The sequence below is a fragment of the Drosophila mauritiana genome, chromosome 2L, assembly GCF_004382145.1.
Source record: "Drosophila mauritiana strain mau12 chromosome 2L, ASM438214v1, whole genome shotgun sequence".
NCBI lineage: Eukaryota > Metazoa > Arthropoda > Insecta > Diptera > Drosophilidae > Drosophila > Drosophila mauritiana.
The window spans coordinates 4672822-4697335 of record NC_046667.1 but is presented as its reverse complement, the minus strand read 5'-3'; the positions used below and the strand labels follow the sequence as shown (position 1 = coordinate 4697335).

The 24514-nt window shown below is 43.1% G+C and overlaps 2 protein-coding genes across 3 annotated transcripts in view; one reads left to right on the top strand and one right to left on the bottom strand.

The window, feature by feature from the left end:
* The window catches only part of LOC117148101 (neural cell adhesion molecule 1-A), a 58843-nt gene that overhangs the window by 11395 nt on the left and 22934 nt on the right, over positions 1-24514 (top strand). Inside the window, exon 2 of one of the 2 annotated variants that reach the window (XM_033315321.1) lies at positions 8928-8939. The exons of the other annotated variant lie outside the window; for it this stretch is intronic. Coding sequence (XP_033171212.1) covers positions 8928-8939 — 12 coding nt within the window. The remainder of the gene's footprint in view (positions 1-8927; positions 8940-24514) is intronic. 2 annotated transcript variants of the gene reach the window in all.
* Positions 17807-19528, bottom strand: LOC117148117. Its single transcript, XM_033315340.1, has 3 exons — positions 19423-19528; positions 18288-19305; positions 17807-18227 (listed from the first exon to the last, which is right to left on the bottom strand). The coding sequence occupies exons 1-2, from the start codon at positions 19453-19455 to the stop codon at positions 18916-18918; spliced, it is 423 nt and encodes a 140-aa protein (XP_033171231.1). The 5' UTR covers positions 19456-19528; the 3' UTR covers positions 17807-18227; positions 18288-18915.

The window sequence follows — 24514 nt, the reverse complement described above, 5'->3', positions numbered from 1 at the left end:
CGCAGTTGGCTCCGAAAAAGAAGCAATCTTGCGTAAAGCGAACGGAGGCGAGAGCACTTAAAGCATTGCCCCTTCATCCGCTTTAAGGGACATGTCCCCCCAGTCCATTGTCTATGCATGCAATTTTCACTTTGGCCCGATGCGTGTGCTCGCCGTGAAATATGCTCACGCTTAAATTGTTAATCATACGCAGCGTGGACCGTCGCAGTTTCCTGTCGCGCTCAACCAATTCCGCAGAGAGCTGCTTGCGAGTCCTGCTGTGTGGTCGGCACTCAAAGAAATTATGGCAGCGGAAAAAAGTGCAATTCTTTCCATATTTATGTGACAAAAAGTAATGAAATTGAATCTGGTGAATTTAAACTGCTAGCAGTTGCATTTAAAAGATTGCAGAAGATCCTTAACTATATACAATGGCTAAAACCGCAGCTAACTTCGAGCCTCATGATGTCTGCAATCTCGTCCAATTACAAGCATTTTGTGAGCTGCTTTTGGGGCCCTTTGATGTTTCAGCCAGTTATCGTGGCAACTTTCGTCCTGCGGCTAATGAGCTGCCTGTGGGGCAAGTTGGGGCAACTTGATCGCCTCCCTGTGGCGGTGCGATGTCAAAGCCTAATGCCATTACCATGCCTGATTACAGTAATTACTGGCCAAAGTGGCCGCCAGAGTTCACTGCACCGCAAATTGAGCGCTGCGTTAGCTCATAGTTGTCTAGACGCGGACAATGACAAGCCAAATTAATTGGCAAGTATATGACAGGACAAAGGAGATTGCATACACTTTTGATTGGCGAATTGATCGCTGGCGGATGGTCGTTGAACCCAGTTAACATATTATCAACAGAGTGCCCAATAGAATTTTGATGGTATTGAAAACTTATTATAGTGCCCCCCACTCCATAAAGCTGATAATCCTCTTATGCGCTTCTCAGAATTAATTAATACAGCTCGAATGTGCCCCCTGGGTGGGAAAATGGGTAGTGCTCACATTAATAATGCTAAAACAGTTGTCATGTTGTGAAATTTTCGCTGCCTTCAAGGAAGACATCGCTGATGGTGTCCAAATAATGTGATATTATCGTGCAATTGTGCACAATATTCGTTGGCTAATTATTGGTCAATTACCACATAATACATTAGCACTAATGCTTGTCAGCTGTCTTGTATAAGTTTGATATGCCAGCCATATCAATTTCACACTCTATTATCCAAGAATAACACAAACAGCACTGCATTATCGAACGCATGTGTGTTTAACTATGCTGATTTGGGAATCTGGATTACACACTCAAGTGGGATTTCTAATCGGCTTTGGTAATAAATACGCAGGATTGGGAATTCATTTTAATCTGTCTTGAAATACTTGGAAAAGGAAGAAGTTCTGGGATTATGACTTGTGAGTAAAGAGTTTATTTTACATTTTAATTTCACTAACTAACTACACTACGTTTTCTGCAGTTTCCACATTGCCACTTATTTAGTCCATTAACAGACTTATTGCTTTTGTTCGTGTTAATGTTTAATAATTCGAGCTAAAAGCTTTATTCTACCCTTAGGCTTATGAAATTAAAAAGAAAAAAAACTGTGTACCCCATTCTTTTCTGTCAGTTAAGCGCTTTTCTTAACTTTGTGTGTTAACTTTTTTCCGCGGTCGGGTTTTTGCGGCGAATTTACACGCGCAGGTGTGAAATGTAAATGCGCCAAAGTTGAGTTGAGCTGAGTTAAGTTGAAGCGAGTGGCAGGCACCCAGAAACACATACATACACATTCGGTTTTGGTTTTGGCCCTGGCGCGAACTTTAATTACTTTGGCCAAAGTTAAAGGCGTGTGCAAGTTACTCGTATAACTTTTTAATTAGTTGCCTGCCATCGCATTTGCCTTCGCAGCAATCAACGCGTCAGCAATCGGCACCAGCACGTCCTGCAGCAACTGAGTGCGCTGTTCTGGGTGGCAAGCGGGTCACGGGGTTGGGGGTCAGGGGTCACGAGGTGGTGCTGAACGTCTAAACGGCTGTCCTACGCAGAACTTTGGTTTACACGATGTTAACATGCAGGGGAAAGTGCAATGCAAATAATAATGAAGCCATTTGATGGCTGACAGCTTGTGGCATCTGGAAACTAAACTTGTTCAGACAGTTCTTATTCTTAGAAAGCGAGAATATTATCCTCAATTTTACTTCATCTATATATAGATATATAGATAGATATATATTTAATATATTTATGATTCTACTATTAATTTGACTGAAGATGTGTGAAAGAAGAGGCTGGATGGATTTTTCTTATTAAAATATGCAACGAGAATATGCACATACCCTGAATTCTCTTAAAACAACAGATGGCCACTCTGTCATCTCTGCAGGAGAACAGGATCCTATCAAGAGTGTCCCCTCGGTGTCAATAAAACGAGGAGCTGGCTCCTCGGACTGACAGTTGCAACAGCACGATGACATTGTGGACGCCGATGGCGGCAATATGCGTGATTTATTTATACGGGTCCGACACTGACGTAACCCGTCGTTATGACCAGGCTCCTTAATCAAGTGTGCGATATGCATGGTGGCCCACTTGGCGCCCACTTCCTCGGCCTTAATCAGTTGCGGTTATGATGGCCCACGGGCCTTGATATGCACATACTCACCGAAAGCCGGCTAATTTGTAGCTGCTGTCTATGTGGTGCATTATTGGATTACGAGCTGCAGGGGGGAGGTGGGCGTGGCATTTGGTGGGCGCAATGGGCGTGTCTGAAGTGAATATAAATAAGCCTTAACTCGCTTTCCATCCGGAGCACGAGCCACGCAATTGCGAATGTTTTATGCAATTCGGCGTAAAACAAATCACATACGCAGCACACATGAAAGCTCAATGGAAAAGCAATTGGAGGTTCCGGGAAAATTACGATGGAGGTAAATACACTTTGCCAAGGGGATTCAAAGGATACAGCAAGGAGTAGCTTACCAGCGACTTAAAAACGTTAAAATATGTTCAAGAATAACATTATGGGTGCCAAATGAATCTTGAATATATATAACTCACTGAATTTAATCTTTGAAGCGAAACTATTCAAGATATATATACTTATAAATCGATTCACTTTTTGAGCACATCGACTCAATGTGTAGGCATTAGGATAATAAAATCAACAAAAAAAAAGAGTATCGCAATGATTGCCAACTTTAGTTTACGCAGGGAGAATCCTCAGTGAGTGCGTACGTGTGCAAGGGCTAGTCAATCAATCAGCCATTCAAGCCATTTAGTCAGTCAATCAATCAGAGCGCCGGCATTGGACGTGAGCGTCATTCTAATCGAAAGCCATTTTTTAATGCGCCCCTGGAAATGTTTCAGTTGCACAGACCCCTTTAAAACCTAAGTCTACTAGGCGAATTTAACAGCAGTCAATAGAAAGCTCAGTTTAACTAAACATAAACAAGAGTCTGTTCAGATTAACCTTGTTCCCATAATCATGCTTCGATTGCTGGTGCAGCAGGTAAATTGTGCTGACCTCTTCTGGGTGTTCATATCGGTCACATTTGCCTGGTAAACGGTAACTGCTAGGATTATGAAATCTTCATGTGCAAATTATGAAGCCATTGGCAGGCCCCAAAGCGCTGCAAAGTCAAATCCTTGCCCCAAAACAGACTCCAGGCACTGGCTTCGAGCATCTCCAGCTGAATATCCCAGCCGCAAAGTGCCCGGCAAACATATAAAAGTGTCCCACAAACGAGATATGCTATATGCACACTGCACAAGCCTCTGAATTGTTCCTTTTAAGTAGTAAAAAAAATGGAAAGAGCATTATAAGATTATCCACACATTGCAAATGAAATACCCTTGGAAGATTGGTTGTTCTTCTCCAAGGAATTGAATTATCCAATTTGGAAAATAAAAGCAGGAAAAGTAAGTATTGTAGCTTCACTTTCAAGACCAGTACAGATAGTGGTAAGCTTAAGATATTTAATAAACTTTATAAAGTGCAAAATGCTTAAGCTAAAACCCTTTTTTTGTTTCCATTTTCTTGAGTGTTTGATAGCAAAGAGAGGGTATCTTTGGGTGCGAAATAAGTTGGATGTCAGCAGCAGATCCGAGATGGTGAAAGGCCACGGAGCCCCGGACTCGAAATTGGGATCGGAGGGGAGGGAGCAATTGAAATGGCATTAACATTTAGCAAACGGCAATGGCATAAGATAGCAAAATGCCAGTGACGCAGCTGCACTTGGCCAAAATCAAACAATTTCGTTGAGCGTCTGCGAAAATTGCACGTCTGCAGCAAGTCGCACTGAATGCCATTCGGGGGCTGGTAACTCGGTTTAAATTCGAGTTTTAGTTGCCAGTCGAGAATTCAGAATCGTGAATTGAGAGTTGGGTGCACGTTTCGATTCGTTCCGTTGGATTTCATTTGATTTGCCGCCTCAATTGCGCACTTTTGTGCGGTCCAAGTCAAATAGTCAATGGCAGTGGCAGTGGCGATGGCTCAAACAATTCCTCTTCTTTGCCCGGCACACAATCACTCGAATATTGAGTTTTAATTTCCGGCACCTTTTTGCCATGCTGCTATGTCGACATCTGCTGCCGCAGGATATTAAAAATGAGTTGCATTTTTGTGCGCTGGCATTAGAGGCCGTGCACTTGATTTGCATTTGCAGATGGAGAGCGATTCAACTCCTCAAGTAACACTAATGAACTCAAATAAACTCCAAGGTTCTCTGGGATTAATTCAAGTTGATGTGCAGTAAATAACTGGTGCATTGCATTGCATAGCCACAGTCTGCAGGTAATGCCAAACTTCCGGACAAAGAGCCGTACTCCTGCCATTTCGCATGCCACTTCATTAAAAGCGTGGCGGGCCAAAAGGAGTACCAACTATGCACTACCTACATATTTTTGTCCGGGGAACCGGGCAACCGGAATGGGTTCGCAAAACCATCAAGCCTGTGGCCAGGCCAACTGACCGAAAACCATTATTAAAGTCGAGCAGCTTAAAAATATGCATGGCAGGGCGGCAACCACAGCACAAAAACAGAGCACAATGGGTGCAGCTTTCGGGCGAACACTGCGTATACGTAACATATTGCTCTCCGGCCATTTAAATGTATTTATGCAAACAGCAGCCACAACAGCGGGGCGTTGACTGCCTGCACGGCAGAGCATAGAAGAGCAGACAACCCACTCAGCAAATTGTCAAAAGCTGCTTACTCTTTTCCATACTGCAAAAAAGCAGTTGCTGCATAGACAGTTGGATTAGCAGCAGGGAATTTAGTGGAAAAGGATGTGTAGGAGACTTAGTTTAAAGTAATTGGGAGTGCTAAGTGAGTGAGTTTATTGAGATTGTGTAACAGGCAGAGTAATTAAGGAATTAAGTTTATTATTCCGTCCAAACTATCAATAGTACACACATTAGATACTCAGGATAGCAAGGCTTATAGATAAACTAAAACCGATAGAATGGCTAATAAGGTCCGACAACCTGGCTGCCTCTACAGATGCAGATATCTCTGCCACAAGGGGTATCCTTGACTGAAGGGCCAATAAGCAGTTGCTGCTTAGTGAGCTCGAAAGTGTGCAACAGCTTGGAAATAGTTGCCCACCGCACACGCGGCGTATGCGCAACGGTTTGTCAACTTGTTGTTGACAATTCGTTGTCGTCGTCGTTCCATGGCTAATGGCCTGTCCCTTTCTGCTTTCTCCTGTCTCCTGGCTGCCTTCTCCCTTTCCCCACTGCCTCGTCCTGTGTTTTTCTCGATGTCACTTCATTTCCGAGCCATCGCCTGCAACAAATGCTGCAAATGAGCTGACAGAGGTTATGATAGTGCACATACTGCCATAACTTGGGTCAAACCATCCAGTGACGGCCACTACCCAGTTGGGTGCGGTTCTCTTGCTCCCATTAACCATCAGCCATCAGCCGTCCGGGGTTCAATTAAAGTGCCAGCCATTAGTGCAAGGACCGACATTTACATGATGGCTTCGCGCCCGCTTAATGGCTTATGCGTCGCCTTAGCACTCACTTCATTTTCATTTTCAATTCCATTTCCGCTTCCGTTTGGCCCGGCATTCTTATTTAATTACGCAAAAACGCAGTGCACACCTAGAACTCGTGCATTATTAGACACTTTCCATTCGCACATTGTGTGCCGCAGACAAAGTTGAAAGAGCTACCCATTCATTTGCGCACAACAACGGAGCGAGAAAATATGCAGAGGCATGTTGGCAAAAGTTACTAAAGTCATACATTGCACAGGCTTGGCACAGTGACTATTAATTAGGGGGAAAAGTTATCTAAACTAGATTTAAATTAGGAATAAAACCCTTATAACCTTAACCCCTTATAACCATGCATAAGAGTAAGAATTATATTGTAAAAACTTACACTTCAAATACTTTTCCATATGATCTATCTTTATCTATCTTTATATTTTGATCTTTTCAAAGCCTCATTTTTCACTTCCAAACCACTGTGCACCGAGGACTCCTTGCGTTATTGTTCTGTTTATGTTTTTTAAGCATCTGATATATTGGCAAAGTTTTGGCCATGTCTCGAGTGCCACAGCCCCGCCCGCCATGCAAATGAAGCAACTTTGTGAGCACCGCTCCATGGTGACCACTCAGCTCGTCGCTTTGCCGCCGTGAGTTTTCCGGAGAACTCTCCACTTTGTCGCCGGAACCAAGGCCAGTGTATTGCCCGCTAATTGCCTAAAATATTTAAACTTGTAATGCCTCAACGTGGCGCACGTAGTGTGTGCTGGCTATTTTAAATTTGATTGTACGGGTAAATATTTGCCGAGCAAAATGCCGCGGGAAAAGGGGCGAGAAAGCTGTTGGTTGTGGTTTTCATGGTTTTCATGGTTTTCACGGTTTGTTTGTGCGCACTGCTTTCGTTTTTATTGCATTTTTTCGGTCGCATTGCCATTGCATGGTCGGCACAAAGTGGCTTAGCATTCGGCACTAGTCCATTTTTGCCATTTGCAAACAAATGCGTTTTAGGCTCTATCTCTGAGCTGCAGAGCAGCCAAACAAAAAATCAATAAAATCAACAAGCAAATATTTTGTGCATTTGCCCACAGAAAGCAACTGAGCAGCGAAAATAAAATATGCAAAAGCCAACGAGGCGGCGTAAATGCGGTAGATTTATTTTTACTGAGGCCAACAAGCCGCAGCATAAAGCACTGGCTCAGGTGCGGCTGTTCTGGCTAAAAATATATATTGGGCAAAAGAACTTCCTGACTGAATTTTATCCCTAGAATCTGGTAACATACATAAGGAAAAAGAGTTTTACGCAGGAATTTTGCGCATTATTTTAAGCTATTTTAGGGTCCAGCTTAAAAGACAATGCCAAATTCCTTTTAATATCATAATGTAATATAGTGTATTTTATTGTGTACTTTTACTATAGAATCGAAGTGCATTTAAAAATCTTTTCTATACCCTGTTTCGAATGTCGCAAAGGCATGGAAAATAACATTTAAAAGGCAAAATAAACGCTGGTGGCAATAAAATATTTTTCCACATCCTCGTTGAAAGCTGCGCTAGTCAAAGTTTAAACAAATAAATATTTACACTACAAAAATGTATAAAAATGGGAGCTTATATTTTCATATTTGTTAAGCAAGGTTTTTCATTTGATAAAATTTATAAGTTCTCGCAACAAATTTCGAATCATTTTTAGTTGTTTCTTGCACCTCGACTTTTGGGTGAGGGTATTTTTAAGGAAATGTTTTCCATTTTGATGGAGTAAAAATGTCAGAGTTTTACCCGCAGCCCCCATTGATATGCATGTTCGGATTTATTTATTTATTTTCGCCATGAATTCTGACTAAACGCGATTTTTACGCTCGAAACGGAGCGCAGTTAAATGGGCCAAGCGGCTTTTACCGCGTTTGATGTACGAGCAAATCGAATCCAACATTGATAAAAATTTATGCGAGTTTTATCAAGTGTTTACGTGGCACGAAAAATAGAGCGACGCCAGCATGCAAAATCCACACGCAAACGCCGCCGAGTCCTGCGTCATGTAGCACGTTACGTATACGCACCGGCTGTCAAATGAATTTAAATTTAAATTTAGGGCTTGTCAGTTGCCTGTCGGGTTGGCTCAAGTGATGCTTATTGTTCTTAAACAAAAAACACCCTCTCGAAAGCGGCTTATCGAATGTGTAAATTGCGTACGAGTATTTAAAAGGGCTCTGGGACCTTGGAAAATGGCCAAAAAGACCGAGTCGGTTCCTCTGGCAACTGACAGACGCACAGTGGGCGGTGGCAGGTGAAAAGTGGGCGGACTTGGCGTTTTCCGATGACGCACGTGTGTGTGAGCCTTGAACTTTTGCTCAACTTTTCCAGAGCCCTCTCTCAAGGCGTCAATTAAATGCTTATTAAGCCTTAAAGGCGGAAAGCTGCCGCTGGCACACCTTCTTTTAATATGACTGACAAAACTTTTCAGCGATTAGCGCGCCATAAGTAATTTTCCAAACAAATCACAAGTTTCGAAACAATTTTAATGGATTTCCACTGAGGAAAAACAGAGCGCTGATCACTCTTTTGTCAGGCAAATTAAGAGCAACAAACGTGCGCAGCCCGATTCGATTTTGGCCACATTTTCGCTGTCCTGCCAGGACAAAAGTGGTTCGTCCTGTTTGTTGTTTCACATGCTCGACTCCATTAACAATATGTTTTTCTTCAACGCCGCACAGCCAGGCACATGTCGCTCCACTTTTGTGTCTGATGTTGCTGCTACAGCTGCAGTTGCTGCAGTTGCTACAGTTTGCTGCTGTTGCAACAGTTGCTGCGTCGGCCGTGTTTGGGGTTGCCTGCAACACCATGCGATCCGCCCAGAAAGCCTTCGAGCCAGCAGGGACATGTGCCCAGCCAAGCAGCAGCCTCCAAAAATGTGCATTCGCTTGGAAAATTAAAAAAAAATTAAATGTGTTTATATTTACAGCATCTTCCTGCGGTACAACGACATCCAGCGCTCTCAGGCTCACAAAATATGCATAAATAATATTTTACATATATTTTTCGTTTTTTTTGGTTTTCAATTATGTAGTCTACCATATATGACTAGTCTTTAAGAACTTACAGAATATGATTTGCCATAAATGTATAGAGGATTTAAATGATGTTATTACTTTTTACATTGATAAATATTTGATAAGTATAAAAAGTACCCAAATGATTTAAATTTGTGAATACAAAATATCGATGCCTTTAAACTAAATTTATAATAATATTTTTCAAAGCAAACTCCTTTTAATCCCCAGTTTATCCCTTGCAATTCATTGGCTTTGTTTCGGTCTAACTGGTATCAGCCATGTATTTAACAGTTCGAGCCCATTTAATGGCTGCCATTTTCTGGCTCAACTGGCCAATGGCCATTGGGCTAATTTAACGTGGTTCGTATGCTGAGATTTTTGGACGTGGCCAAGTGGCCGTTGGCCATGTTTACTGTTGCTCTTGGCTGGTACGATTTAGCGCCTGGCGCCTGCTAACATGGGGCCCTGGGCTCAGAATCGCACAGAGAAACACAGAGAAACAGGACATCGCCGGCTTAAGGAGATAAGGCAGGGACCGCAGCCAGGCTGGATTTATGCAGCCAGTGGAGATTCCGTTTCGGCAATTGGCAAAGGATCCGCACTTTAAGGCCGCTCCGGAGATGCAACGCAAGTTATATTGTTGCTGCCTGCTGACTGGGGATGCTGGAGCGGCTTTTCATTTAAATTTGGACGCATATTTTATTGCAAAATGCCTTTCGGCCCGACACACTTGGCTGAGCCAAAAAAGGGAGCGTTGCATGACTGCAATTACGCTCAAGTGCGTTTAGCCATTTTATTGCAATTGCAATTGCAATTTTCATTTTGGTTTACAGTGTGCCCAGTGGAGCCGGCTCCACTCACACACATCCAAATATTTTCAGCCCTGTCAAAAGCGGCTTAACTAAGTGCGACCGAGTTTTGCTTAATGCGCTTTCAATATCGAACCGAACTGAAACGGGTGCATGTGTGTGCGATGGCAGAGTGTTTCGGTTGCCAAGTTCTTGATAAGACGGAACCAGTGCTCGGTTTCCTTCGTCCTTTTTGCAGGAAGTGCGCCAGGGTAGCCATAAATTTTTCGCCTTTTTCTGCATAAATAGTAGTTTTGTGCAGCTTTATGGCATACGGGGCGCGCAGGATCAGGACGAATCAGGATGTGGCATTGCAGTGGCAAATGCGCTTCAGGAAATTGCGTAACTCGAGAGCCAAGAGTTTTGTGCGAAAACTTGACAGGGAATCGGGTTACATCCCCAGGGTGGGATTCGTTTCGGTTGCATAATTGAAAAACTGAATTGAAAATTAACACAGCTTGGTTAAACAAATTATTCCATGTTTTCGTTTCTGTTCCAGTACGGGCAATGTGGCAAAGTGGCAAAGTTGCGCAGAAATCACTACTTTGTTTCTCTTCCCTGGCTGCGTTGCATTGTTCTTTGACTAATCGCTTCTAATTCCAAAAACTTGGCAGCAGCTTACAAAAGCCAGATGACAGGCATCATAAAGTTTTGGAAAAATACAGGACACTGTGTAATTTGGCCAATATCCACCAGAAACTATAATTGCATTTTTCTGGGACACATGCTTTGTGTATGTTTGCCTTTTTAATTAGAGCCATTTTTCGACATTTCATTAAACAAGAACGGAAAACAGAAAAATTGTCAACTCCGTTTGCTGTTAGTGTAGGCAATGTGCCAAGTGCATTGCAAGTTTGCTCCCCAGTCACAGCAGACACTAAAAAGTTAAGTTTTGAGAACTTTTAACGAAGAACCGAGCAGTTGGAAGCCTGAAAAGGACACTGCGTGGGAGTTGGCTCAAGCTGCAAAAGGATCCTTAAGTTGCTCCATACGGATGTGTGCCTCACACGAACCGATGTTGCTTGTTGTGAAAAATGTTTAGCCATTTCCCTCTGCTTTTGTGATCAACTTAATTAAACTCATTAAACTAGCGCTCACATCACGTATACGCCCCGTCGACCGTGCAATTAGTTCCTGCCACGAAGATGATAGATTGCGAAAGTTGTGCTAACCACTTACGAGCCGATATATTAACTATAGCAATATTAGCCAGGCATAAAACAGATAGCTGCTAATTTAAATATCCTGTGGCTTCGACTGAAAGGCGGAAGCGGCAGCGGCATCGTCAGCAGTCAACAAAAACAACCACCGATGGCAAAGTCTAATTAAAATACATAGTAGTTGGAAAGTTTTCTCCCTGCGGAGTTCTCAGCCTTCTATCCATCCTCGTTTTTTTCCCTGGTTTGTGTGACTTTTGGGGTGTAAAATCAATAGACGGCGTTTAATCAAATTCTACTTGAAAGAAAACGAGCTGGAGAGGCAGCTAAAAGCTGCAGAGGAAAAACCTTGGTGCAATCAAAGCCTCCAGCTCCTTGAGACCACGCCCCATCACCTAGATCAGAGTAGCAATTTCGTTAATAAAATGGCAGAGCGGCGAACTCGAAGCTGGCAATAAAATTGAAACTTCGGAAGGGAAAAGGAAATCTGGCTGAGGAGCTCAATCGTCTCTTGTTGCTTGGTTTAGCCGATTTCCCAATGATGATGCAATTAAAAACCCAATAAAAGTAAACCTTCAATGCACCCAGATTGGGTCACAGTCTACAAGCTAAGCACATTTACAAAGGAAACCACTTTAAGTGGCATAAGCTAATTGCAAACTGCCACGCTTGCAATTCATTGCACATATCTCGATCTCACAAGCAATCTTACATTTACGATTATGCAATGCGAAGCGTTTTGCTGGCGTTGCTAAATTTCCCAGCAATTTCCCTATTGAAGTTGCATAGTTTTATGTTTGACAAATTGCCAGACGATTGGTTTAATAGCCGGCTGAGCAGGCGACAAGGACGCCAAAGGACTCGTCCTCCGGCTTTGGGCTTGCCTCTGCATTTGGCTCTGGGACGTGTCTGTAATTGGGGGCACGGAGTGCATATCAACGGAGGACATTGTCGGGACGTCGCCATTTTGTCAGCTGCAACGTGGCGCGCATAAAGTTTTGGACAAGTTATGCGCCTCCAGAGAATGTGCAACAATGCCTCAGCCATATACAAGAGATCTGCAGGCAGGAAAATGCAGTAGCCATTTAGAAACGAATGTACTTACGGTATGCAGAAGTCTGCGGATATTATATTATCTCTATTTATATCAGTATGATTAAACAGTTTGTTAAAAGTGTGCAAGCGGAATGATGTACTGAAAACCCTACATCACTCAATTGGAGATGTACAACCTTTTGCTGGTTATTTTAGTAGCAATGATTTTTCCCAGTGCAGCCAAAGTCCACAACCAAAACCGAATCCTGAGCCATTGTAATAAACTTTGTTTATAACGCGTCGCCGGCTGGATTGTGCAAACATGCAAACGTCGAGGGAAATGCATAGCTGAGATCGCCGAGCCAATGGAGAGGCGGAAAAGCGGAAAGGCTGCCAAGGAAGCGGAAGTCGAATGCACTGCACACTATCGGAGCAACACACCCACACCACTTTGGCCACCATCACCACCACCATGAAGGCTGCCTTCGAAATGCGCATTTTGTTGCGCTGGCTGCGCTTGTTTAACGCATTTTAACTTTGATTAACGACTGACGGCCGGCAGCGAAGGGTGCCAGGATACCAGAATGCCAGGATGCCAGGATGCAGCTGAAATGTTTGCATTTGGTGCCGCTCTCTATCCACAATCATCATTGGTGCTAACAAATTGCAATGCGCAGCATGTTTCAGTATTTTGACAAGTTGAAAGCATTTTCTACTTAAGCCATCAATTGAGAAGAATAATTCCCCTCGTAACTAATGCAAATTGTGACCTATAAAATCAATCTTAATCGATTGCCGAAGGCGTGATGACACTTGGAAATTGGCTTATTTATTAGCGCAATTTATCATTTGTATTCTGCGCAGGTTAAACGATTTATTGCCATTCGTATATCAAGTCAGGCGTGTCCCATTTATCCTTAATGAATAGAATTTCTTCTCTCATATTTATGTGATTTTTTTAAATCATCAAATTCCTCGGCAACGCCCTTTTAACAATGGCAGATATTCTCCTAGTTGGATGCCATTTTTTCATCCAACTCGTTGACCATCCCAACCATTTTCATTGCCACTGAGAGGTGGAGTTTTGCATTGGTTTGCTTGCCCGACTGTTTTCCGAGCAATTAATTTCATTATTTTTCATCTGGCTGCATAATTTCCATGAATGGCAAATCGAGTCGCTCGACGAGCTATCAGCGGGATTTTCCCGCTTTTGAGCAGCGCAAGAATGAATGAAAGAAGGAAAAACTCCGAGCCGCATGCTGTGCAAATCGTTAGCGCTGATTTATTATTTATTGCTTTGGGTTTGGTCCCTGATTTATTCTCGGCTGATAGAGGGAAGAGCTGGCTGGAATGGGTTGGCTTAAATGCCTTGCGCTTTTGTTTCGGCATTCCTGGGAATTTCTTTGTTTCGCTTTTTAAATGTTGCACTATCGGAACATTCAATCGGGTCATGCAATTAAATGATTTATCACATAATTTATTGTTCTGCTGCGGGAGCTGAGCCCCGGGGAAAAATCGTCGCCCATGTATGAAATATTGAAAAAATGCCAGATAAATTTTGTGTATTTAAATTGAGACAATAATTACGATTGAATAACTATGTGTTTTTAATAATTGATCATTAGATCGTATACTTTTCAGTTAAACCCCTGGGCATTTCAGTTTTGTTGGCAAATCGCAGAGGATTTGCATAGAACATGAAACGAAAGCTGTTTAAATAACTAATAATTATCTTGTCGGCTTTCGCAGAGCTTCAATGTCATTTGATGCCATTCCGCTCGCTATTTATATGCATAAGCCGCTTAGTTGAAATTAATTAACATTAACAGCCGCAAAAACAAGAGAAACACGGACTAAGCTGAATCTAGCAGCCTATTTAAATATTTATTGCACGCCGCCGCTGCTCGTGGTCGTTTATTTTTAATGACATTGTAAGCCCAATCAGTTATTTATTTATTTACCCCTTTTTTCTGCACATCGCATTATGTATAAGTCCAGCCATAATCGCAGCGTGGTGGTAAATGCAATAAACACGGTATTTGTAGCTTTTTCGCATTAAATCTAATTTGATAGGCTTTGTGCAAATATTTGCATTTAATCTGTTTGGATTGTTAATTAAATAAGCTCTTATTACATACAACACAGAAAAATATCAAATTGCATTTCAATGGCAGGCGAACTGTCAAATGTCATAAACAACTGAGCCCGCTTAAGTAAAAAATGGTTTGTTTGAAAGCATTAAAACTGAGTTTGATTATTAATTAATTTGTTTATCCAATAATAAGTTAACCAGCAGAAAAGTTCATGCTAAATTAATGTCGAAGGGTTTATTGGCAGCTATTAATAACTTTGTTATATAATTTAAATATCACTATTAAAAGCAACTCTGCGAAAGTTTGAATGCTAAAATGCGTTGGCTATTTTGGAAGTTGTCATAAGTTTTCTAAATTATTAATATGAGAAAAATAGCTAAGACTACTCAGCAGTTGAGCAACTTTCATATTTCATTCACCACATCTCCTTTGTTTCACTCACCGCCACTCAACTTCTGAAGTCCTCTCGAAGAGCTCTTTCCTTCGCATTCTCTTGAACTCAACAATGTTCATATATTGCCGTGAGAAGCACAAAGCATACTTAGGAGCTCGAGCGCTCCATTCGATGGCAAACTGGGTGCGCCACGTTTCCGTACCGCCCGCAGTCCAGAAAAATCAGGAGAAGATGGAGATGCCCGTGGCGCTGCGATGCTCCGCTTAATCAGCACTGGCTGCGGCACATAACTCAGATATGTTGGATAGGAGCAGCCGGCGATGGAGCCACCCATGGTCCTGGCCTTCGTGCCAAAAAGGATGGCGTTATCCTGGCTGGAGACAAGGAGGCAGTGCGCCCGCTGTTGCTTTTATGCTGTTCTGCACTTTAATTTTAAAACAAATGCTGGCGAGCTGCACAGGAAATTCGGCACAGTTAGTCCAACGGGTTGGAAAAAGAGATACAGGATAAAGGAAAGAGAGAGTGAGAGAGGGGGAGAAGACCACAAAAATATCCTTTGAAACCATGCATTTCTTTCCTAAACTATACAAACTATCTATGTTGTATAGTTGAAATTCAAAATATATTGAAACTTATAAAATATCCTTACAAAATATCCAACTTCAAGCCATATCATTGAATAAATTCACATTTAAGTGATGAAACACCCCACCTAATATGGCTCACACCCGTTTGAAGATAAAATGACTTAAGAGCATTGAATTTCTTAATGCGGAGAATATACAATAATCGACTTCACTCCTTGCCAAAGTGCACAGAGAACAGCAAGTGGGCATCCAGGCGTGCCTAAATTGCAGTTGCAATCAAATCTTGGGGAAACCGCAGGAGCAGGCCACACTTACAGAGCTGTCTCTCACAAAATTAACCACAACAACTTCCACTGCGCACACACACTTCAACACAACCGCACACACACAACTCGAATGGAACTGAGAATGAGAATTTCGTATTACAGGATCGCATCGCTGCGGTTTGTTAGGAAACTTATTAGATTAGCAGGGGGTGTGGGCGTTGTCACCGAACCCCTTTTTCCTTCTCGAGTGGATGCAACAGGCTGAATGTTTGACCGACGGGCTGTCCGACCACAAACAGCTGTCAGTCGGGCCGATGCCATGTCCTGTGCTGTGTCCTTTGATGGCATGATTAAAGTGAGCCTCCATCCATTGGCAAATTATAAGTACCCGCACTCAGGCTAATGACATGCCTGCCAACGAAAAGCCAAGGGGGTTGAGGGGCACGTACATAGTACATAGTTGGCCCGGGAATGATGGATGCATATATAAAAAGCCCGCTTAGTTGGGGTTAGCCCCGTCCAGCAATAGATGACGAATGGCGCTGGCCATGGGCATCCGTATCCGCAAACGTACGAGTGTTTTGCAGGCAGCGCAAAAAAGCATGCTATGAAATTTTATTTATGCCACTTTTGGGGCTGCGTGTCACATGTGCACAAAGGACCATTGTCGTTTGCGGGCCACACAAAAAGCAAGTCGCATTGAGATTGACGAGATTGAGACTACACTGATACCTAGTATTTATTTAAATTTATCTAACTTTCTTTTTCGTTAAATTTGCAGTTGTGCAAATATATTATCATATTATTTAGTAGAATTTACAGCAGATGATTTGTGAAATACAATTTTGCATCACTGTCAACCTGATTGCCATTACAGCAAATCCCATATGCAAAAAAATACGTTACTAATTTGAAAGATGTATTAGATTTCCAGCATTCGGAGATTTGCAGCTCTGCAGTTGGGTTGTCCGGGGGAAAAGGGGTTCGGAGAACTATAAATTTCATTTGTCACTGCAAATCCCCAGAGCGGCTTACAATGAAGTTCATTTCGCAGGCAACGGGGCGAACGAGAAAGACATTTTTACGTAGTTTGTGGCAAAGTCAAAAACAGCATAATGCATGTCGCACACTCGTACAGAGTCACAAACACACTCTCATATACAATCACATGGATTCTCTGGGTGGGACAGCTGACACAAAAGCCACAGAGAACAATTTAGATATTTTCTAAAGATTTAAGCGCTTCACAAGCGACTCACAGCACAGCACAGGACATGGCAGGACGAGGGCAAAAGCTGTCGACAGCTTCGGTTACATAACTTACTGCTCCTGGTCGCCTGTCTATTTGTTTGCCATTTAAATAAGCATACTTTCCGCTGGAACAGAGAAGGGCGGAAATAAAACTAAAACACATTCATATTCATGCGACTAACCACAGCAGGCCGACATTATTACTCATGTTTATTTGCTGTTTGTCTCCTGCAGGTACGTACAGTAAGCCAAAGGTGCAGCATACCTACACCACCTATACTATACCACGTATACTTCTGCTCCTAAGTGGCTCACTCCGGCATTTGCATACGAAGGCCGATGTATCTGTTGCTCGGTGCATATGTGTGTGTGCGCCATATGGGGCAGCCCTTGAGTGTCTTAAGTTCCGGGTAAGTGGGAAGGGAACTTTTTCTAAATTCCAGCAAGTGGTGGTGGCCCGAGTGGATGTCCTGGCAAAGGGGTTTTTGCAGACGAATTCCTTGCACACTCACTCACACACACACAACGCACAATAGTGACCCCAATTGGTGCCCAGCTTGTGGGTGAAAATGGAGCGAAATACCACTTTTGCATATGTGCTCCGAATGTGAATAAATTTAATTTACTACTTGACTTTAAGGTGCTGCGACTTGGCTCGGGGAATGCAAAAGTCGAAAAGCAGCTACTCAGGTGGAAGGATATCACAACAAATTCGTAGCGAATATACAACTTGTTTCGGCTTTCTCATAAATATTTATATACAAGAGTTTGTGCCAATGAAAAGGCATGATACTTCCTACACTGGACTGATCGCGTTAAAGCAAAACCATTTCGATCCCGTAGCTTGCTACAGTTCTCTGGTTTACACGATTAAGCATATGTAATTATTAGTTATCACAAGGTTATTTCTTAGGTTATTTCGATATTAAAAATGTCCTGCGTCAAGCTTATATCCTTACCCACGTAATTAACCCACTTGCACGGCAACTGCACCGCTGGCGAAATGTATGCCACTGTGGTGTGGCAGTGGCCACAAAGAAAAGCGCCAAAAATCCGCAAACGGCGTGCAAAAATTTGCCTCGCTTTTAATGGCTCACATTGTCGATTTTGTGTGTGCGCGTGTGTGTGTGCGTTCATAAGAGCCTTAACTGACCAGCAAAAGCGAATACGCACGCACCCACACTCGCACACCCATCGAGCCAAAGGATCGTCCAGGAGGACGCTTTAAAAAGCCATTTCGGTTTGCTTTACCAGTTCCTGCCCTTTTTTTTGTATACTCTTTGTGGGGAATCCTGGCATCGGCAAGGATGGATGGCACATCGTTTAAAGCGGCCACAGCAGCTGGAAAAAATCGTTTGGCGGATTATAAAACACTTAAGCGATTTTAAGCGCAATTATGTTGGCAGTAGCACGTAGCGGCCGCCCTTTCCGTTTAATTTTTGAGCACTTGCCAAGGGGTTTTCTCATTAGGTTTTCAATTTAAAGCTGCATTACTTGCTTTCTTTTTCATTCGGTAGGGAAGGGTATATATTATTAAAACAACAAGAGGGTGCCGGCGAAGAGCTGCCGGCAGATAACCTGAAACAACAGGAGTTGCAAACTCCGGACTGCCGTGCAACAATTAGAACGTCAGCTTACCGGAAAAAAAGTTTGCATTCCATTTATGCTCGTTGGGATTTATTTACGGCAAAAAAGTTGTGGTTCTAGTTCTGGTCAGCGTTTCTTAAAGGCCACCACCGGCTTGCAGGATGAGAATGGTGGGGTATTGCGGTGGGGGCAGGTTCAGCATCCGCTGCCGAGTTCGCTCTTTTGTTGCCACAATAAACTTCCGGCCTTAAATTTCAATTGCCTGGCCGTGTATAGGTGGAAAACAAAATGGCAGACCGTTCGCCAAGTTATCCCTGCAATGGCTTCTGACATTAATTAGCCCAAACATGTTGAAACAGAGCAGCACTACCCCTTGCTAGATAATGGCACGGTAAAGTTTTCGGCCATCTGCAGGTGCATAATGGACCTGGCCCGGAGCATCCTTTTTCAATGGCCCACTGCCCGCGCCGGGCAGCCTGTTTATTATGCAATTTATTGGGGACCGAAAGTGCAGAGTATACTTTACCAGGTCATTCATTAAAACTGCTTAAAAATAAGAATTGGATCAAGAACTACTTGAAAGCATATATCCAGACTAGTACAGTTTCTGGCCTTATAGTAAATAAACATGATAAATTAGCTTAAATTATTATATATTGGGCTTGTTAAATGGTGCAAGTTAATCGTCATCACTATTATCCCATTGTGGACTGCCCCTTACATTGGTTTGGGTTGACATGTCGGTCATCAAAACATCGCAGGCTATGTTATCTTGCTGCGCTTCCCGTAAGGTCTCTTCGTCATTCTGTTTTTTGCTAAAAAAGAATTTCCACCAGGGTCTACTGTTGGATTCTACGGGTTTCTCCTCCGCACCAATGATCTTGGTGCCTTTCGGTTTTCTGGGTTTCCTGGTGGTCACATCTCGCCTGTTCGTGACTTTTCCGGCAGGACGCTTTCTACCGTAAATCGGTACCTTGGCTAAGTGCATTTTGTTTTTCTTCCCAGATTTTCTGGCCTGGCTTGCTCTTGGCACATTGGCCTTGTTTACAGGAGCTTTCCTCGTGGCAATCTGAAAGTTCGGAGACAGGGCTATGTATTTTAACATAGGACCCAGGGGTCTGGGAAACTCATCGCAGCTGGACACAGGATCCTCGAGGGATATTCCTATTCGCTTCGGTGGACTTACACTGGATTTCGAGGAACAAGCCTTAAAGTTCATATTGATGCAATAATTAATTTAGAAATTTTCAACTTATGTCTGTCCGTGTTGAAAGTGTATATAAAACTGAAAGTGTGTGAGGTTAAATCAGAAATTAATGTGAAAATTCTTGACACCATAAACATGGGTAGTTTGATAATAGCATTTAATTTACAGTATTAATTTCAAGCATTTTACTTTATTGAATTTTGATCAGCCCCTCGAAGAGAAAATGTCAAATGAAATGTTTTGCTCTGACCAATCGCATTCATTTGCGGCCAAATGCCGGCAAATTTGACAAGGATTCCACGCGGCAATTTATCGCATGTCCTTGAGTTCGCTCTTCGGTTCTGCACGGGTGCGGCTAACTCAATATAATGGCAGAAAGTTCACACTTCCGTTGGCTGAACTTTGTCCACTGGCGCAGTCGGGCGTTGTTGTTGTGTCTGCTGAACTTTTGTCCAAATGGCGGCTCTATTTGCTATTTGTTATTTGCTATTTGCACTTGCAGCAGTGCTAAATATATTTCAAACAAAAGCCAAACAAACAGCTGACAACGGCAACAACGAATGTCAGCCGGAAGGAAGTTCAACTTAAATAACGGATATTGGCTTAAATAAACAATGGCGTTCGACGGCGGCTCCCTCTCTCTCTCTCTCACTCTGTATTTCTTTCCCTTTTTGGTGGCTTGTGCTGTATGGAAGTCGCAAAGCGGAAGTCGTCTGGCCGCCATTTTGTGGTCGGAGCGCTTAAGTTAACCCGTCTTCTTGGCATTGTTTGGTCGATGAGTGCAACAGCTGTGTTTGTAAAACTTCTTCGGCAGGCTTAATTGCCTGTTAATTATCATAGTTTCAGAACGTGTGTACACGTATCCTTCGCTGGGCTCCAATCTGGCTCTTTTCTGATTGTCTTTCCTCGAAAAAATACCTCTGCCGTTGACACGTGTGCCTGGCTGTGACATGCCATTGATGGAATTTAACAACTGAGCAAATATTTGACATCCGCATGGTTCACTGCCTCCGTCTGCCGTTTGCCCTCCATGGGACCAATCCCAGAACAAATCGGTCACTGGCGCGTGAGGGGGCGAAAATTGGCTGCATTTCGGCGATTCGCAGCGGGGAAAAAATGCAGCTTTTCGCCTACAGGTGGAGCCAATATTAGTGTTGCATGCACCATTTCTTCTGGTGCACAGTCATGGAAAAAAGTTGCCAAAGCGCTTTAAAAGTTTGCCAATTAGGAAAATCAACTCAATAAGGACTAGCTTTACGTTTAAATATTAGAAACCCAAAGATAGGAGCTGAAACGGTGAAATATTTAAATTCGAAACCATATCGATGGCTAAACTGTTATCTCACCGGAAGTGTCCCTTACAATGCTGACTTTCTAAACGAGCAGTTACCTATTATTTGCAAACTTCACTTCTAAGTATGCCTAGATAAACAAATACAAAACGGAACTTGAAAGTTGCTCCTGTGCAAAGGAAGTTAGCTACTTATAACGTAATTCCCCTCTCACTTCCGCTGTAAGCAAGTCACAGAGCATTCAAATTATTTCCACACCCAACGACTGCGATGGCGACAATGTTTGCCCAGGCGAACTGGACATTCGGTTAGGTAGTCTGAGCGAATGCCCAACCGACGCTAAAAGGATAAGCGCATTAAAGCATTTACTTTGCAATTGCAATGCGAATCGGTTGGGGAATCAGGCCGTAGCGCATTAGTACTTACATATATATGTGTTTGTATCGGAAGTGGAGGCCACTAGATCTGGCTCCAACAAGGACATCCCCATGCATGCTGGAGCACTATGCTGGCATAGTTGTTGCTCGTGCCCACACAAAAGCGCAACAAACATGCAACAAGCCTCGGGCAGATGGGCTCCAAATGCAGCTACAAAGGACAAAGAGCACATTGCACTTTGGACCCACTTAATCCCGCCCATTGTGTTAGCCTTATTATGGCGCCCAGCACACAAGAGTCCTTCCAGTTCCAATTCCTCTGTTCCCTCTCCCCCTTCCCGCAGAATCCAGTTCAATTTGAAAAGAGTGGAAAAAAGAAAATTCTGGCAAAGCCTTGACGACAGTTTTATGCTTTATCAGCAGCGGCGTCGCCAAAGCTGGAAAAACTTGTTTGTTTTTCCTACGCTTCGCCTCCTGTAATGAACGGCATTGTCTGTCTGCTTTGTCTGTTGGCGGAAAAAGAGGGTGTTAAAAGGGGGTTGGTGCAAGGGGGTTGGTGCAAGGGGGTGGTGGAAAAGTCCTTCGACTTTTCAGCCGCGTGTGTTAAGGTTACACTTTGTTCGCTCCACTCCGCGACCAGACGGCGCCAGACGACCCTCAATGGCAACGAAAGCAGCAGCCACATCAACCTCTTGGCATTGGCCATTTGCCGGGGCAATTTTTGGCAAGCATTGGCAAATCGATAATTTCGCCATGAAGTCATATTGCTACAACTAAAACATATTTAAAGCCAACTGGAGTGTGGGCAGCGCTTCCAACAGGAGGCTTCTGAATATAAATAGGTCCTTGCGTAATGGATAAGAGTCCTGAGGCGTGGAACTCATGAAATGTTCTGAAGTATGAACAATTCCATGAATGATAAGGGTCGGACATTTAGTGGGGCATAATCTAAAGCAAAGCTCCTTTTAAGTATTTTTGTTTGAAATACGTGTCCTTAATATGATTGATGAGTTAATATTGTGCTGGCCTCAAATTCACGCAGCAGTGCTTAAATATCCAAATACTTAGTAGTTAATGTGCTGAAAATCCGATTATCTTATTTTTACTTACAAAAAAAGTGCACACAAAACGTAACTTTAATCCCATTCATATCGAAATGGATGCAAAAATGCTTTTAAACCATCTCGTAAGATAATCGACTGCTGCTTTTAATTTACTACCAATGATAATTCGATTTATTTGTGAAAATTATTGAAAGTGCAATAACTCTGCTGGCAATGTTTTAATGATATCACTTAATGCGAATTAAAGCCCGTTTGTGAATAGCTTAATGACTGATGCAACGATTACCCGGTGTGAAATGGCTTTTGTCGGAATTAATTAAAAATCCTTTTTTTCGACTTAAATCAAAGATATGTACGCCTGCCAGCTGATTCCCACACAAATTGGCTTGGATGAAAACTAATTGAATTTAACAACATTATGTGGCCGCTGTCGGTCGGCTTTAATAAACGAGCTGGCAATCAACTGGACACTCAATCAATTTGCCCAAACAAAACTTAATTATGCTGCGCAAAAATTGAAACCCAATAAATCAATTTAATGTCGAAGAACACGCACATGGCCAAGTTAACCGTCTTTCCCTCATTTAAGTTGGCCCAAACTCGAGTTTTCTAGGTCACGTCCACAGAGCGATATTTTTCCGCATTTTTTCTTGGTGAGCATCGCTGCTTCCTATTTTCCCAGACAAATGGCGTCGCACTTTGGTGGCGCCACTTTTTGTTTCCCCTGTTGTTGTCGGCAACACCACCACCACTGCTCACCACTGCTGCCACATCCAGCACTCAGGGATGCCCCAGAACCGGGATCCACCTCGTTGCCCGGCTGCTTGTCACTGCCAATTTTTAGTGCAGCCATTCCTTTGGCAGCCCGGCTGGGGATAAATCCAGCGGCCCGTTATCGGGTGTTATGCCCCACCAGGGGACCAACCCGGATCCGTATTGATTTCCCATGCCACGGCTCCTTTTCAGGCATTAAAGTTGCAGCCGGCGAAAGCGGCAGTGACACGGATAGTTATAGTTATAGTTCCGTTTGCAGTCCTCGAATCCATCAACAGCTGTCAAATTGCTCTGGCCATTCATGGCTTTATGTTCTTGCAACGCCCATGTTGCCTGAGCTCTTATTATGATCCATACTTTTTTTTTATAGTTAGTAAGAGCCTTAAATTGATACAGGAAATAGGGAGTTTTAAATTTGAGAGCTCCTTGAAGAGTTGAATTTATTGTGAGTTCGGGAGCAGTAAAGTAGTTTATTTTGAACTTAAGCTATCGTTAGTTTGTATTAGTTACTCTTTGTTTGCAGCACAGATTTTGTAGATAATTATGCAACCTTAACCAAATTATTCATCTCATTGATATAGTGATACCTACACATTTTGTTTTCCTTGCCATTGTCCTTTTTGTTTGCATACAATATGTATGTAGAGTTTGTCAGAACAATTATCCATACGATTTTACATATATGCTGCTCATCCTAGAAGTCCAAGTATTCGATTTCAATGCTCAACATTCTATGTAGATTACTTTTATCTCTGCCAGGCAGAGTCCATTATCCCATTTGCTTTGTAACACTTACACTCGGATGGCTTACGTAAGCCATTTGCCTGGCCATATTTTATTTATGCCTCATGTGCGCTTAGTTATTCTGGGTTTTTGTGGTAATTTGCTCCATGGAAGCACTTTCACTTGGCCAACTCCTTTCAGTCCGTACGATTACCGCCAGAGACAAGTGCATCCCTGGCTGTCGGTTGTAGTTCTTCTCATCAATTGACATCTGGAGCCCGGTTATTGATGGCTTTTATTGCATTGCTCGATTCATTTGTTGCGGATGCGGTGGCGGATGGCGGATGGCTGATGGCGAATGGCGGATGTTGGATGCTATATGTTGCTTGGTGGCTGCAGGGGCATCCTTTCATTTCGTGGCACATTGCACCGAGCCAAGTGCTCGACGTCAATCACATTTTACATTTCCTTTGTAACAAATCCGCTGGCACAGCGCTTGTCGATGGCATCGGCAGCCAGTCATGTTAAATTACGTGCAATTAAAATCTAATGCACATGCAGCATGACCCTCTGTGTGTGTGTGTGTTGGAGATACCCGGGGAGATACTGGAGCATTGACGGATACCCGGATTGATGCTCCATTGGTTGCCGGAGGGGGCTATCGACATCGTTGCGGTAATTAATAAGCTACGACCGGCGGTCCACGGGTCGTATGCTTTATGGGGCACAGCTGCAGCAGCCCGGCTAAACTATTTATGCAGCAATTGAGTTTGGAAGGAGGGGGGTGGAAAAACCGCATTTCCAATTTACCGCGCTGCAAACTGCATTTGCCGTGGGTGGG